This window comes from Dermacentor andersoni, chromosome 7, assembly GCF_023375885.2.
Source record: "Dermacentor andersoni chromosome 7, qqDerAnde1_hic_scaffold, whole genome shotgun sequence".
Lineage (NCBI taxonomy): Eukaryota > Metazoa > Arthropoda > Arachnida > Ixodida > Ixodidae > Dermacentor > Dermacentor andersoni.
In genome coordinates this window covers 113,032,563-113,050,616 of record NC_092820.1, presented here as the reverse complement: position 1 = coordinate 113,050,616, position 18,054 = coordinate 113,032,563, and the positions used below count along the sequence as shown (strand labels likewise).

At 46.6% G+C, this 18,054-nt stretch overlaps 1 protein-coding gene across 1 annotated transcript in view; it reads left to right on the top strand.

Moving 5' to 3' along the window:
• Positions 1-11,159: 11,159 nt before the first annotated feature.
• Positions 11,160-18,054, top strand: part of LOC126534697 (arylsulfatase B-like) — an 89,272-nt gene continuing 82,377 nt past the window's right edge. Inside the window, exons 1-3 of the mRNA XM_072289500.1 lie at positions 11,160-11,174; positions 11,359-11,435; positions 14,744-14,837. Of these exons, the coding sequence (XP_072145601.1) occupies positions 11,160-11,174; positions 11,359-11,435; positions 14,744-14,837 (186 nt within the window). The remainder of the gene's footprint in view (positions 11,175-11,358; positions 11,436-14,743; positions 14,838-18,054) is intronic.

Sequence of the window (18,054 nt, the reverse complement as noted above, 5' to 3'; positions counted from 1 at the left end):
TATTGTGTTATATGCCAGGAGGTGGACAGTTGGTGCGGAGAATTTCAGCGACCGTCTGAGGGTGAACAATTTGCGAAGACAATTAGCCATTACAGTGTCAGTATGTTTGGACCAGTAAAGATTATGGGATATGTGTACACCGAGATAATTATAGTGAGATACTTCGGAGATATAAGTGTTCTGGGCAAAATAGTGGAAGAGAAGAGGCATTTTTCTTAGTGTTATTCTCATAAAGACGGTTTTTTAATAGCTAATAGCAATTTGCCATTGATGGCACCATGCAACTATTTTGCCAAAGTCACTATTTAGCCTGATTTGATCTTGGGGTGAGTCAATTTCATCATATAGTACACAGTCCTCCGCGTAAAGCTTAATTTTTACAGATAGATTATTGCCAATGTCATTTATATAAAGCAAGAATAAAAGAGGACCCAGCACGGATCCCTGCAGAACGCCAGAGGCAACAGGTAATGTGTTGGAGGAAGTCTCGTTTATTTTAACGTATTGGAAACGGTTGGTTAGGTACGCCTGTATCCATTTGAATAGCTTATCATTTCTAAGTATAAAACTTAATTTGTGAAGAAATTTGCTGTGGGCTACTTTGTCGAATGCTTTACTGAAATCCATGAATATAGCGTCAGTTTGTTTACTATTATTTATTGTGTTGGCAAAATCGTGAATTATTTCTGCTAACTGAGTGGTTGTGGAAAAGCCCTGCCGAAATCCATGCTGAGCGTTTCTCAATACGCAATGCTCATCAAGGAAACCGATTACATGCCTATAGACTATGTGTTCAAAAATTTTGCATGTTGTTGAAGTCAGGGAAATTGGTCGATAGTTTTTGATATAATTCCTGTTTCCCGATTTGTGTAAGGGTTTTATTATTGCAGTCTTCCAGTCATCCGGAAGGATGCCATCCTGAAGCGATTTACTAAATAAAATTTCCAAGTATTTCGCACACCACTCGGCATAACGTTTTAAGAAAGTGTTTGGCATGCCATCAGGACCGGGGGATTTTTTTCATCAATTTTTAACAGTAAGTGACGTATACCATTCTCAGAAATAACAATATCGGGATTGGGAGGCAAATCCATGTAAAAAGAGGGCAGGCAACAGTCATCCGTTGTGAATACACTCCTGAAATGATTGTTAAAAGCAGAACATACAACCTGCTCATCGCGTACACTCTCACCGTCTATTATAAACATATCGGACAGGGAAGAAGAATGACTCATCGTCCTCCAGAATCTCCCTGGAGACGTTTTCATGAAACTAGGAAGCTCTACATTAAAGTAATTACGTTTGTCGTTTATGATCATTTGTTTGAATTTATTTGATGCTTCCTCAATGACCCTTTCGGGATTGGAACTAGTTTTCAATTTTGCGGAATTTTTAAGCCGTTTAAGCCTGCGTTGCTGGCGCAACGTCTCCCGGGAAATCCAAGGATTCCGACGCGTAGCCTTTCTCGCAATTTTTGGGACAAACTGTTGTATACAGTTGAATATAATGCCTTTAAATAGAAGCCACAGATCATTCATGCTAGCTGTGTTATTTTTAAAGTCGTCCAGATCAAATGCTAGTGTATCAATTACAGACTCGTCATCTGCACGAGAAAAATTAGGGTAATATTGAATCTTGTCGTTTTTACTACGAGGGGCACATTGAAACGACAATACCAATGCTTGATGATCTGAAATGCCGTCTGTGACCATACATGAGACATTATGTTGTATATTTCCACTCACAAAAAATAGATCGAGAACTGGATTTGAATCTTTGTGAGTTCTAGTGAAATCCTTAACTACCTGTAATAAGTCAAAATTAAAAGCAATATCGATCATCTCACTATCAATATTTGTGGTGGAGTGGGACGTGAATGTGCTCCAGTCGACATTTGGCAAGTTCAAATCGCCGGTTAGGATTAGTTTATCTGCTTGTTTTATATGGGTGTACATATATTCTCCTAAGCATTCCAAGTTTTCGACAGGAGAGTTAGGGGGCCTGTATACGGCACCAAGAATGTATTTGACGTTGTTAATACAAAATGTGCAGAAAACACTGTCTACTCCAGAGGTGTCCGGCATTCTTAAGATTTTAAAGGAATCTTTAAAAAGAATGGCTACGCCCCCTTCTCTTCTATCGCGGTCTTTTCGCATTATTCTGTAGTTTATCGGGACAAATTCGCTATCACATATATCTTCATTTAACCACGTTTCCGTCAATACGGCAATATCGGGGTCAAGCGAGCAAAGGACGCCTTCAAGCTGTTCTACTTTGTTGACAACGCTGCGGCAGTTAAGGTTTAAGATGGTGAATGGTGATTGGCAAGTGTTAGCGCGTCATTTGCTCCTTCTTTTTAGCTTACAGCGCTTGTCCTTTTCCACATCCCACACAAACATTTCACCATCAATGCTACATTTATCAAAAACTAGTTTAACTTTGGAGCCCTGATCACGTTCTTCTTTTGAGCTTTGCCATAGTTTTTTTCTTATCTCCCGAACTTTCAAAGAAAAGTCCTCTGTTATACAAAGCGTTGTCCCTTTAAGCTTTACATAGCAAGCTGGAGACATCATTTTCCAAATCAGTTACTGTTTTTTTTTTTTACATTAATAACATCTGTTTGTAATAAATGTAAAATACTCAGTTGAGCTTCCAAGCTGAGCATGCGTTCTTTTAATTCAGCGATATCTGTTTCAATTTTACTCTAGCCAGTACATCATTGATAGAAGCAGTCATGCTACTTTGGCCAGATAAAAGTTGCGACAACATTTCCCTATCCGTTGGGCCAGGGTCTGACTCAACGTCGCCACATTCCAAAAGACTCATTTTGAACGGTAACAAAGCTCTCAAAGCGCTTTTTACAGTCGTCAGTCTACTACGCAAACGACTGTGTGGGCAACGCAGCAGCAGCAGGAATCGATTATCGGATCGGATACAGTACGAGTTGTCCAAGTGACGTACCTGTGCAAACAAGAAGAGGCGTTTAGGCAACATGCTGAAGCTGCTGCTGCTGCATTGCCCACTATCGGGGTGCCGGAACGACGGAGGTTTTGTACTGATGAAGCTTGACGTCACTGATCCCATGGCGTCTCCTGTCGGAGTGGCCACGCTAGGAGCATCCACAGGAGTGCGCAAAATTGCCAGATGAAGAAGGTGCGCACGAAATGTACGCCAGTCATATGCCTGGACGATAGGGCAGGACCATGACGAATTGCCGGCATCAACCACGTGTTCAACCGGTGCAAGGCACGCCATGCCCCGGTGACGAACGGCATGACCAGTGAAGAAATCCAGGAGCTGTGCAAACATGAAGAAGCGTTTAGGCAACATGCTGAAGCTGCTGCTGCTGCATTGCCCACGCTACATATATATATATATATATATATATATATATATATATATATATATATATATATATATATATGGTATATATGTATATATATATATACATATATATATATATATACACATATATATATACATGCCAGCAGCGGTGCCCTCTGCCTCTCCGCTGACTCCTGTTACCGCTCCTCTGACGTATGCGAATGCCATCATCGAGCCACATCCTCTGCCAGCACTGAACCCTCAAACGCTGCTTTGTGGTGTACCGCCAGAGCACATAGGTCATTGGCGCAGTGCTGACAACCGGCCGATTTTCTACGCTTGCGGAATCCCGGGTCATCTTTCCGGCTTGTGTCGCCGGCGCTTCGCGGTGACCACGAGTGCACCGAGATATCCTAATTACTCATTACGACTTCCATATAGCATATACAACCAGAACAAGAACCTGAAGCATATTCCCGTGATCCCCAGCCCACTTCCGGTGTCTAACCACTCGCTTATCGCTGCTCGCCCTCACCACGCCGCCGTTCTTTTCCGCCTGTGCGTGAGTGGAATGCTATTGAGGCGGAAAACTGACTGCCGCATCTTGTGAAGCACGAGCTGCGCCTTCGTGCACCTATCCAAGTCCTCGCTTGTCGACTTCCAGTGTTATTGAAGTGTGTGTGGAATTGGTACGAACGCCTGCCCTGGTAGACACTATTTCTCTAATGAGCCAGAAGTTTGGCCGCTCCATCCGTAAAGTGACGACGCCACCTTTAGTGTTTTCCCTCCGTACTGAGAGCGCGCAACATATTGAACACGTTGCAGCGTAGGACGTAATCTATAGCGTGAAGTTTCTTGAGCTGACTTTCCCAAGCACGCCATTATCCACGGCGCTCTTGCTCTGATAGAGCTCACCATATTTTTTTAGATGCCTTGCGCTCATGTGTCCGCTCCTGGGGATGAAAACGTGTCGTTACCGCCGATACGGACCTGCCGCCTCACAGTGCCTGCACTGTTCCCGTTTCCTGTGCCACCCTCTCCGATGCTATCGTTCTGCTCACGCCATCTGACATGTTTCGTCGCTGCTACAATACGTCACTGCCACCTTCCCTACTTGCGCTTCAGCAGGATACTCCTGGGTTACTTATTTGCGGCCCCAACTCAGCCCCTCAGACTTTTCACCGTAATGAAACACTTGGCGACGCTCAACCTGTAGACGGTCTTGTTATCGTGCCCCTCGATCCCTCCGCGCCTGAGACATAACATCAGATGAACGCTCCGACACCTCATCTTGCGTCCGGCGCCATGCTCTCGCATTCTTTTCACCGTTCCATCAACAGCGACCTGGCTCCGGCTGAACGGACGCAGCTTCTCGCCCTTCTACATGAGTTCCGCAATTCATTTCACTTCCCGTAAGCGTCAGTAGGCCGAACTAGCGTAGTTGTTCACAGGATTGACATTGGAATTCGTGCTCCTTTGCGACAGCGCCGGTACTGTGTGTCTCCTGCGCAGCGTCGTTTAATTAAGGAGAAAGTTAACGACATGCTTCAGCGCGCAGTCATCACGCCTTCTGGCAGCCCCTGCTCCTTTCTTGTTGTAGTGGTTAAAAATAAAGATGGCTGTAGTGATTCTCTGAGAACTACCGGGGTCTGAAAAAGCTTACTCGCAAATAGGTTTATCCTGTTCCTCAAATAGACGACGCCCTCAGTTGCGTAGAAGTTTCCGATCCTTTTGTTCTTCCCTCGGCTTGCGATAGGGATATTGTCAGGTCCCTATGGCGAAGTGTGATCGTCTGAGATCGTCGTTCGTTTCATCGGGTGGCCTGTATGAATTTACAGTGATACCGCTAGGACTTTTCAATGCGCCCGCAACGTTTCAGCGGATGACGGACGGCATTAGACATGCCACTGCTATCTCGGTGACATCGTCGTGTCCCCCCCCCCCCCCCCCCCTTCCTCGATTTCTACACACATCTCGCTCACTTACGCACAAATCGCCGCTGCCTTAAAAACGCGTCCCTTCAACTCAGCCGGAAGAAATGTCACTTGAGGGCTCACCGGCTCCCTATCCTTAGCCGCGTGGTCTCCAAATGTAGAGTTCTCCCAGACTCGGACAAACTGCGTGCTGTTCCCGAATTTTTCAAGCCTCCTAACATGAAATAACTGAGAAGCTTTGTCGACTTGTCTTCCTATTTTCATCGCTTCCTCCGAAATTTCGCCTCAATCATAGCAGCGCTTACGAAGCTCCTCGCCGGCCCCAGATACCTTCCTCGCTGCATGGACACCGGCCCGAGACGACGCCTTTGCGACACGGCGCCCCCTACTTATATCGCCACCCGTGCTACCCTATTATGACCCTGCTGCGCCAAGTGAATTGGAAATGCATACAGACGACAGTGGTGTCAGCCTTGGTGCAGTTCTCGCACAACGCACGCCCTGCTTCCCTGAGTGTGCTGTAGCGTATGCAAGCCGCGCCCTCACCAAGCGGAAGCGAATCATTTGGTCACCGAAAAAGAGTGCCTCGCAGCTTTAGGAAATTTTCGCCCTCTTTCTACGGCAGGCCTTTCGACGTTGTAGGAACCCATCACGCACTCTACTGGTCCCTAAAAGATCCCTCTGGTCGTCTCAGTAGTTGGGCTCTTCGTATGCAAGAATTCGACATTCGCGTTTACTGATGCGGGCGCAAGCATTCTGACCCGGATGCACTTTCTCGATCACCCATGAAATCCGACAAAGAGCCACCTTGAGCAGTTGACTTTTCCCTGGATGCTCTCACTATCGCATACGTTCCTTCGGAACAGCACAAACACCCCTGGATCACATGCCTCTTGAATGTTCTCTTCACCTCTTCACCCGCTCGACAATTTCGTGCCCTTCGCCGCCAAGCCACGAATTTCGCAATTCGTCATGCACTTTAAAACCGCCGCAACTACCAGGAGGACGGATGTAAATGCCTGGTAGTACTACAACCGGTACCAGTACCACTGATACTACCGGTATCACATGGTGGTAGCACCCATACCAGTGACCTTACGGTATTGTCAGAAGCGCCGATATCGCCGACCCCTATAACACTGGTATCACCTATATCGCCATTGTGGTACCATCGTTACCCATACTACCGGAAGCACCGGTACCATATCTACGGGATCCGCGGACATTCTTAAACTGCACTGTCTCCGCGATAGTAGAGAAAATTGGTTAGGGTGATGAAATTGGGAAATTTGGGCGCGCACACTGGAATCAGTAAGCGCAAGGTAAGGGTAATGGAGATTGCTGGGAGAGGCCTTCGTCCTGCTGTGCAAGTAAAAATAGAGTGATGCTGGTGATGATTATCTCCGGGATTGGCTCGCGAAAGAGGCTAAAAACATACATAATCGATAAGAAAAGAAAAGAGGGTGCCCGCTCGCAAAAATTGCCTTTTAATGATGATGATGATTAGTGTAGTTTGTTGGTGCAAAGGCGAGATCTGGCCAAAGAGCGCCAAGGCGATGATTGGCTTGTTAGTGGTACATAAATAGTGAATTACGAGGTGCGGGTAAAAAACGAGGCGTGGCATGGCTGTAAAAGAGCCACAATAACTATCGCTGTATATGTGCAAGACAAAGGCACTAAAACAATGACACTAACTATTTAGTGATGTGGGAATGACATCGTAGTATGAATATAGAAAATGTGCTACGAAGGGCTGATAGACTGATATGAGTCAATGGCAGCAGCGCCTTTGGTATGTGAGAGCCTGGAGGCATGTGCTATACTAAACTCTACCAACGCAACAGCGGCCTCTCGAGGGAGACCGTGCCACAAATTTATTGGGCTGATAATATGTAGCCTGGAGACTTCATTTAAAACTTAAAACTGATTTTATGTCAAACAATGTTTCTTTACCAAGGAACATTACCGGGTGAAGTGGGATAAGTTTTCCGCAAGCAAGTGCAAAGTACTTTTTCCTTTCACCATCTGCTTCTGAACACTAGTAGCGCGTGAAGGATGGTTATCCTCTCTCCACATCTACCACAAACGAGAGGCTCAAGGCCCGTCAGAAGGTAAGAATGGATTCCATATGAGTGCCCTATTCTGAGTCGACACAAGGGGATATCCCATCGTCGTGACTTTATTATTTATGACCAATGGTTATTATTATTTTTATATTATTTGGTATTATTATTTTTATGTAATTATTTTTATATTATTTATGACCAATGGTTAATATTTATTATTTAACCAAGATGGTTAACCAGCGAAGCTGGTTAACCATTTGTACGGAATGCTTGGGCGATGATCTTTATTTTTATTGTAGTTCTAAAAAGTGCGTTTTTATATGTAGCTCCGGAGCGTTCTTATTGACTGCAACAGGCTACGCGTCGCACTTTATCAGAGTCCCCTGCCATGGCCGTGGCCGCTTTGCTGGAGCCATTAGATGGAAATGGAGGATTTGTACTCCCATTTTTTCGCCGAGTTCTCTCACACGAAGAGATAACGGCTTTTTTGCTAGGGGTTGGTTGTGAAAAAGCACGATAGAAGATGTGTCATTTATCGCAGGATATGAAGGAGGTTCACAATTTTATTCTACTTTTAGAAAATATGCAAAACTTGAATATGTCCTCTGCAGGTGCAGAAGCCACTCATTAGACTCAACGTACAGGCTCGGCATTGGATTTGTCCGGAAGGCACCCGTCGCTAGACGGACACCTAAATGGTAAACAGGGTCCAGCATCTTCAATGAACTTGGTATAGCAGACTGATATACTGAAGCGGCATAGTCCGAAGGTGTACGTATGACGATCTCCTACAGGTTCATGACGCGCTTTCTGCCGCTACCCCATGTTGTCTGGGATAGAATCTTCAGAAGGTTCATTGTTTTTAGGCATTTTTCCTTGACGTATTTAATACGGGGCAATGAAGGTTACTTTTGAATCAAGTATAATGCCTAAAATTTGTGTTCTTTGCTAACGGGTATTTGTCTATGCAGTTCGATAGTTGGCCCTGACACGAGTTGTCTGTCTCATGAAAAAAAGAACACAATAAATTTTGTTTGGATTGTGTATAAAGCCATTTTGTCCTGGCGAAGTTGACACTTTGGTGACGTCAAGTGGCACTTGTCGCTCGCACACTGTAAGGTTACAAGATTTAAAACCAATCTGTTCATTGTCCACGTAGACCGAATAAAAAATAGCTGGAGGTATTGATGCTCGAAGTAAGTTCATCTTAACAATAAACAGGGTGAAACACAACACGCCTCCCTGAGGAACGCCAGTTTCTTGCATGAATCCGCGCGACAGTGCATTACCTATTTTCACCCGGAATGTACGGTTCTGTAAGCAGCTTTCAATGATTAGCATATCGCCGCGGGTGCCCATTACCGACAGGTGTCGCAGGATGCCGTAACGTCACGTTGTATTGTATGAATTTTTTATATCGAGAAATACGCATAAGAAAAACTGCTTCTGTTCGAACGCATCACGAATGTTTGCTTCGAATGCGCACGAGGTGGTCGGTTGTAGACCGCCCCTGTAGAGCCGCACTGATATGAATAAAAAATTAATTTGACGCAAGCAAGTGTAAAAGACGGCGGTTAATAATTTTTTTCAAAGAGATTGGAGTTGAAATTTGTCCGGACATTTGGGCTGTAGCTAATGACTAATGTGGAGTTTTTACCGTGTCTCAAAATTGGAATGACAATCGCTTCTTTGCAATCTGATGGTAGGTACCCCGCAACCCATATAGCATTGAAAAGTACCAGTAGTGCCAGTTGAGTGTCACTGTGGAGGTGTTTAATCATGTCGTACATGATTCTGTCAGGACCCGGTGCAGCGCTCCGACATTAGGTCAAAGAAGCTCTCAGCTCGGCGATGTTGAAGGGAAGCTTATAGAATTCTTTCTATCTGCATTTGCCGTTGATTGATTTCATCTTTGCTACTTCTTTGTGTCTTTGGAACGCGTTGGAATAATTATTGGAACCGGATATGCGTTTGAAGTGCTCGTCAAGAGCGTCAGCTTGGTCTTCCAGGTTGTTTCCCTTGTCGTTCACTATGGGCAACAGATGTATTTCCTGACCCTTGAGCCTTCTTATACCGCTCCGCACTTTCGTCGCCTGATTGTGTGAATATATACCTGAAAGAAACTTCTTCCAGCTTGCCCTTCCAGGGCGTCCTTCTTCCCTGAGATTTAACATGTGTAAATTCGGCAACATGTTCAGCAGTAGCGCATTCGCGCAGTTTACCCCAGGCTTTGTTGTGCGCCCTTCGTGCCTGTCTGCAATCATCATTGCACCTGGGGACCAGTTTTTTGTGTGAAGTACCATTTCTCTGAGGGATGAACGTCTCAGCTGCGTCAATGATAAAAGCGGCAAAGTATGGTGCGGCATGGCCTACACTAAAGGTACTTATAAAATCTTGTGATAGGTAGATGGATTCCTTTAAACATTACCAGTTCACTGAGGCTAGTTTCCAGCAAGGGACATGCTGAAGGGAGTCATGTTGCGTTAATAAATGCAATATTATTGGGAAGTGGTCACTTACGAATGGATTTTTTTATTACACGCCATTCTAAGTGAGGGAATATAGAAGCATGGTCAGTCGACAGACCCACTGATAAATATGAATCATGATGAAGATTGTAATATGTTGGTTCGTTCTTATTGAAGAGGCGCGCACCAGAATATACAAGGAAGTTTTCTATCAGTTAACCTCTCGCATCGCATCGCGAGTCTCCTAACAACCTGCTGTGAGTTTTAAAATCGCCCACAAGTATGTAGGCTTTCTGAAGCCGATCAACGAGGCTGTAAAAATCTCCTTTACCGAGATGGGTATTTATGGTTTTAGATTGTTATAGGTGGTTTTAGAGTGTTTTAGAAGGTTATATATGGAACATATAGTGACTGATATGTTGAAAAGAATCCCGAAGAGACCCTACCTCAAGCCCCGTCTGAAGAGGCACACGTTGACAAGCTACAGTCTTGTCTACAGCTATTGCTACACCTCCGAACGACGCAACAGGATTGGCTCCGTCTTTCCGCAAAATAGCGTATTCCCGGAGAGTTTGTTTGTGTACATTTAAGATGTGTCTGCTGAACAAACAGCTCCTTAGGATTGTATTTGTTTAAAAGTTCTTTATTGGCATCCAGGCTGTGAATAAGAGCTCTCACGTTCCAGTGCATTATTTGTATATCCATATTGTTTGTGTTTTTATGCCGTATGTCAAGACGAGTGAAGTTGGCTTACGGAACCTTTCCAGGCCCCGTGATCGGGTTTCTTTCCTTTCTTGGAGCGGTCGGGAGTACCACGCCACTCCCGGGACGCTGAATGCGCCGTCTGGCTCGGGGTTGTGTCCATCGACTCCAGGGAACCGCTTTACTTCCGTTCACACGAGCGGGGTGTTTTCGGGGTAGGCATCGCCTGAAGAGACGAAACCCTATAGGCCACGAACCCAGAGGGCGATGAGCCCTCCTTCAGGAATCGCGGGTAGGGAGGGTGGGGGGGGGGGGGGGGGGTAGCTGTTGGCGCGGCCGCGACCACACTCTTTGTGGGCCGGGCGTATACCGCAGGGTATGCTGCTGCGGCGTTGAACCCTTCCGCACCGCAGCAGCATACTCTGCGGTGTGAAGAAAAGAAACACGCCTCCATGCTTCTTGGAAAGGTATGCTTTCCTTTACTTTTAATGTGATGATGTCTTTTTCTTTTTTCCATGTAGGACAGGATCGAGAATATGCTGCATGGTCACCATCGCAGTCTAGACAGTGCCGGGTGCCAGTACAGTTGTCAGAACTGTACTGGCAGAACTGTACTGGTCGGTACATATTGCGCCTGTCTGTCGGCCTTGGCAGCTTTGCGAACCATGGCCGAATCTTTGGTAATTCAAACGTCTTCGTGGGTTTTTAATATGCGGTCTTACTCGGATTTTCTTATATCATGTTGCGATCGTCTTTGTGAGAGTACCGAAGCCAAATGTAAGGATTAGATGCTTCGTGGGAATTTCAATGTTGTCTCGTTTGATCTTGATTCGTTGTACTTGTGTTATGTTTTGTTCTTTCCAGCCCCCTAGGACGTCTCCCTCGGTCAAGTTCAAGAGGTCTACACAAGAAATTGCTCATTCGGATGTCTTCATCGATCGGTGTGGGGTCACTGTAATTTGTATGTCACCGACTGTTACAAGACTGGAAAGTTTTCCATGCGGGTGCTTGTCGCGAAGCTCAAGGAGGAGGTCATTTTTCACTAACTTATGCCGGCGCCTAGTACATTCAGGCAACATTGAAAGGAGAAATCGTTCTGGTGGTCTATTCAGGGTTTTTACTGTGAACGACGTGAAATCGGAGAAAGGTTTCTTTGCATTGACCAAAAAGTGCAGCATTTCTTCGGTACCTCCTCTTTTAGTAAGAGGGCGATCAGGCAGACGGAAGAAGGATGATAAATTCATAAATAATTGCTTAATTTTGGCAGCTGTGCCATCGACCCACCATCGAACCCAACAAGGGGACGCTACGAGACCCGAAGAAAACGCAGACGCCAGCTGTACATCCTACTACAAGCTAATATAATATACCCAAGGTTGGATAAACTACCCTAGGGTAACCCTTGCTGCCTGGAAAATGGGAAATAAAATGAAATGAACACAGGAAAGCTGGAAAGCTGGAAAGAGACAGCGAAAGACGAAGATTGGAGGGAGAGGGAGACAGGAAGAGGCAACTACCGATTTCCCCCGAGTAGGTCAGCCCGGGGGTACGGTGTACGAGAAGCCGAGGCCAAAGTGGCGCGTTGCTTCCTCCGAGGGGCCGTAAAATTCCAAAGTCCCGGCATCGACTCCACCTCCAGGATCCGCTTTTCCTTGGACACGGCTAAGCTCCGCATGGTTAGACGCGGGAGGGTCCAAAGCCTGTGTGTCGTGGTGTCGTGGTACGTGGTGTCGCAACACATCAAACACCTGCCAATGAAGACATCCCTGAGGGACAAAATTACCTTCGTCTATAAAAAGTCACAGTTCGTTGTGTTGGTTCCAATTCAGGACCCGCAGATTGCCTTTCGCAAATTCTACCTCTTAACGACTCCGCTGACGCTGCTGCAAGGAATGCTGCGCCTAGGCGATATTGTACATAACCCCTTGGGTGATGGCCAATGGCATTAAACTAACAGCCGAAGGTAGAACTTGGGCAAAACAAAGAATTTTTTCGAACGAAAACACCCCTTCATTCTTTCCCACAAGGCCCCTATTCGTGCTGTTCTTTGAATCATGCCTAATGAACAAGCCCAGACATGTGCCTTGCTTCTCGCTAAAATGATTGGTTGACGCCAGGCTCTGTAAGGACGCCACGCTGCTGCAAGGAATGCTGCGCCTAGGCGATATTGTACATGACCCCTTGGGTGATGGCCAATGGCATTAAATTAACAGCCGAAGGTAGAACTTGGGCAAAACAAAGAATTTTTTCGAACGAAAACACCACTTCATTCTTTCCCACAAGGCCCATATTCGTGCTGTTCTTTGAATCATGCCTAATGAACAAGCCCAGACATGTGCCTTGCTTCTCGCTAAAACGATTGGTTGACGCCAGGCTCTGTAGCTTGTCCCTAAGCCACACCGTCACCACCGCTTCTGCATCATCATCATCATCATCATAATCGCTGTCATCACCTCTGTGGGTATATTTATGGATACGCATACGAACTTTATATGGGCGCCGAATGCCAGTACCAGCAAATGGGCTCATGCGACCCCTGTTTGTTGGCCGAAAAGAAGTGCCAGTAAGCGAACCTGGGTTCTGCGTAACAAGCGAACAACTTCCGACGTACAATCTGACGCCACAATGTCGGCTCATAGGTACTTCTAAAGTACACGAAGCTCTTTCTGAAATAGCTCATTATATTTAACGGTTTCCTTGATTTACTAGAATATATTATGCGCACCGCTTTCTTAGTTTACATCATTAACTTTCTATCTTTCTGTCTTTCTTTCTCTTTTTTCTGTTCCTTTCTGTCTTTTCAAGCTTTCTATCTATCTGCCTGTCTCTCTGTGTGTCTATCTATCTATCCAACTATTATTCTATCCATTATCTATCTATCTATCTATCTATCTATCTATCTATCTATCTATCTATCTATCTATCTATCTATCTATCTATCTATCTATCTATCTATCTATCTATCTATCTATCTATCTATCTATCTATCTATCTATCTATCTATGTCACCGTCTACGCCAGTCGGTCGAATGACCTAAATTGTCTGCTAGCTCGGGAGTGTACTTACTGGCTGCTGCCTTGCCTAGGAGAAAAAATATGCCGCTGGGTATGTGTCGAAAAAGACAACATGACCAATCAAAGGATGCAGGCTTTCTTTTAGAGTTCGTTCATAAAAAGCACCCTATTGCAAACACACAATTGCAGGATCCATTGAGTGGCCGGCGACTCGCTCATAGACAGAAACAGCGCGCTAAATTTGCGTTTCCGTAATGTTTTTAACAATTATTTAAATTCTATTATTTTTCACCATCCCGCTCGTTTGGCCATAATGGCAGCGCAACTTTGTGCGAGCCGATGGCGAAGGGCAAAAAATAATAGATGATGAAAAGGTTTTTCGCAAAACGCGACCACCGACCCCGTTTGGATCGTACCAGCTGTACTGTAATTCGCAGCATCGCATCGCACAAGCGAAACAACCTGTTGAATGAAAACCGAAGTTTAACCTCGCGCTCCTGGCAGCAATATTACACAGGGCACAGACTCGGCGGCCACCGCGCGATTTTACGAGGCGTGCGTCCCTGCGATCGCTCCGACAAAGCCAACACCTGGCCTTCGAGTTGTTACACTCGTCGAGCGATGTTGAGAAGCGTTTCGCTCAGGTAAGAAAGCCCGTCGTGTTGTAACAAAAAGAAAAATTGTTCGCCCTAACGTCCCGGAATGGCAGAGTGGCTCAGAAGGCACGAACGCCGCGTGTAGTCGACAGCTTCGTAATATTGCCGACCACCCGGGGCTCTTCAACGTTCGCCCAAAATCACGGCACACGAGCGCTTTTTGCATTCCCGCCCTCGTCCGAATGCAGCCGCCTCGGCAGGGAATCGAACCTCCGACCTCATGCTGAGTAGATCGACGCCACAGCGACTGAGCCACGACGGGGTTCGCCGTGGAGCAGTGGCTTAGCCAGCGGGTGGCACACCGTGCACCGGGCTCCAGCGCGAGCATGCGGCTTGCCCAGACTTGACTGAGTACAGTGAATTGGCTCTGTTTTATTTTACTGAAGTGTTAAACGACAGGTTACAATATGTGAAAGAAAACAAATCAAAAGATTTGCCAATTTCAACGGCGATCTTTCTTTTTCTAAGCTTTCTTTGCCACTGCTTTTTAGAATATCACTAAGCAATTGAAGTAGTAGAGTGGGCGTGTGATTGTGCTTGTTGTGCATTTCTTTTTCTTTTTTCAATCTTCTGAGAAGCCTGGCCTTCTGCTTCTTCGCGACATCTCGTGGCGAACCTGCGGACTCAGCCTCCAAGCCTCCGCATATCATCTTCCTCCTGGCGGATGACCTTGTGAGTACGAAAAGGACCAATATTTGTGTCGACCTGAGTAACAATGACTTTAATCGCGGAAAGCAGTAACCCTTGTAGTAAATACGGCGTAATCTTTGGCCCGATTTTAAGTAAACGCAACTTACACGAAATTTATTGTTAGGCAACCACTGAACGGATTTATTGGATTTAAGAGGGAAAACTCAGTTCTACCTACTGAGGGAAGCAGAATTTTTATTTATGATGTCAATATTACTGTTGCAAAAATCGGCAGAAGTTGTTAAGTTAAAAAAATACTGAAGCACAGTGTGTACGAATTTCTGGAACCCGCATCTGTTGCAAAGATTTTGCAAAATCCGTACTTACAGGTAAGTGGTTTATTTCAAGGTGGTGTATAATTCATCAGTTTTGCCCGCTATAGATGTCATTATAGATCCAGTTTACAAAAGCGCGATATGTTTTACCAAGTTGCATGATGTAAACAAGATGCTTCAGTTCTTTTCTTTCTTGCAATCGTCGTCAAGAAGACGACGAAGTGTCTTCTTGACGGAACGCTTGTTTCTGTGCTCTCTGCATTTTTGGTGAACTCTTTGCCTTCCGGGGTGCCTCACCTCCCCGTCTTGCGACCATGGACGCGGAGCATGCCACAGGCCCGCCTGGCCAGAAGTCATCACGGCTTTCAACCGCAAGGAAGCGAGTTGGCTCCCCCAGCGACACCGAGGACACCGAGCTGTACTCTATGTCGGAAGACGACTCATCCGACGATGGCTTCGTACCCGTCCGGAGTAAGAGGGCGAAGAGAAAGATCGCCAACACAGCGCCGTCACCTCCTGCGAGCACTACGACTATGTAGTCAAGGCCTGCGCGCTGGCCACACGTCATCATCTTTATGCCGGAAGAACCGTCAAGCAACCTACGGTTGCTTAACAGGCAAGCCCTATTCATTTTTCTGGAACGTGCGGTGCCGGATCAAATTAAAGACATCAGAATAAACCCACGCAAGAATATACTCGCCATAGACATGTACAGCGCGAGTGCGCTTGGAACACTTCAAGAAATCACGGAGCTTGGCGGAATCAAAATGCGCCCCTTCATCCCGATCGACGACACATCGATAGCCGGAGTAATTTACGACATTGACATTGCCACTCCCAATGAAGATTTACCTAGCCTCATCAAGCCGGCAAACGAGGGCACGATCATTACGCAAGTGCGCCGTCTTGGGAATACGCGCTGCGTAAAAGTAATCTTCAAGGGGGATTGCATACCCTCCCACGTTAAAGTCGGACATTTTCGACATCCAGTTCGACCATTCATCCAGAAGCCGCTTCAATGCCATCAGTGCTTCAGGCTAGGACACGTAAAGGGCGTGTGTCCCAACTCGCTTCTGTGTCCCCGTTGCGCTGAACCTCATGCAGAAGTGATCTGCGGTGCCACAGTTCTGAAGTGCGCCAACTGTAGCGGCCCTCACGCAGCCTCGTCGAAAGACTGTCCCCGCATCAAGAGGGAGCGCGCGGTTCTGAAGCAAATGGCCAGAGACAATTCGGCCCACAGGGAGGCAGCCGAAGTAGTCCGGCGTCGGCGTCGGCGTCGGCACCGTCGTACGTCTTCAAAGAAGGCGCATGAGCGAAGCGATAGTACCCGCTCCACTACGGTACCACCTAGTCGCGACGCGAAAGGGCCCACCACTTCCACGAGGGCATCAGATAAGACTCTTTTTTTAGAGGAATGGCCTACGCTACAGAGCCGCTCCCTTGCTAAGGAACCTCAGAAGGTCACGGCACCACCGGAGCCTTCTCCGGCCATTGATGATTCACCTAAAACAGATCAGGTCATCTCGGTGCTACGGTCCCTCATGGAGACCATCCGAACGATTTTAGTTGAGATGGGGACACCGTCTGCTCGAAGCGCACTTAAAGTGCTGGACGCCTTAAGCCCAGTGCTTGAATCCCTCAACTAGAAAGATGGCTACCCATACCCCATCCTTCCGAAAAGAAGTCAAGGCAGCGTCCGTCATGCAGTGGAACGCCAGAGGGCTAAAATCACGAATTTCAGATTTCCGTCAGTATGTGTACACCAATGTTTTTCCACTCATCGTCATTTGTGAGCCCAACTTGTCGAAACCAATCAGACTGTCAGGGTACGAATGTTTCATGTCATCAACAAATAGTGCATGCAGCAAAATCATCATTTTTGTTCGTCGGGAACTCACCTATGTTTTGCAACCGATTGCGCCCCACGACGGCAATCAGTATATATGCGTCACAGTTAAAAAGAACAAACTCTTGTTTACTCTCATAGGCGTGTATATATCGCCTTCCAACAATTTCGACACTAAAAGATTAGCGGATATCTTGAGTGTTTGCCCCGCCCCATGGGTCATCATAGGAGATTTCAATGCACACGATCCAGCATGGGGAAGTACAAAGACAAATGCAAGAGGACGAAGATTATCAAGCATCGCCTACAACTATGGCCTTACTCTCTTGAACGATGGTAGCCCCACCTTTCTTCGAGGCGTGACATACGGCAGCTGCCTCGACCTTGCTTTTGTCTCCAACTCTCTCGCCAGATATGTGAAGTGGTTTCCAGATATTGAGACACAAGGGAGTGATCACATTCCCACCTATCTGAACATCAAAGGCTTGTCGTCTAGATCTGGCCCACGGAATACCATTCGGACGATTCAATGGGCCAACTTCAAACCTGATATGGAAGATGCCTGCAGCAAGGGCCTACCCTCTGGGTTAGAACAAACAATTAAAAATACGATGCGGAACGCCACTCGCATACTGACGATCTCTCACACGCGAAACGACTTCGACATGGAATTAGAGCGACTTCGCGCACTTCGTCGCCGGGCGGAACGTCGATATCGGCGTACAAGATCAATCCATGACCTTAGGGCAGCCAGGAGGATACAAAAGAAGTTTCAGCGTCGAATGGATAGATTAGCGTCGGAACGTTGGGCAACGTTTTGCCAGACACTCGACCCCCGCAAGCCGCTGTCTCACATTTGGAAAACGGTGCAAGGTCTGCGTTGCCTTCCGGAACAGCGTTTTCCATTCAAGGCGCTCGCGCTTTTCCAAAGGCGGCAAGACATCGATGTCGCAGAAGACTTTTGTGCGCGAATGGCAGACCAAGCGACACGTCCAGATCCTCCAGCCCGAGATGATGTCCCCCATTCCCGAGACTGCCGCATGGACCTTCCTTTTGCAATGGAGGAGCTCGAGGCGGC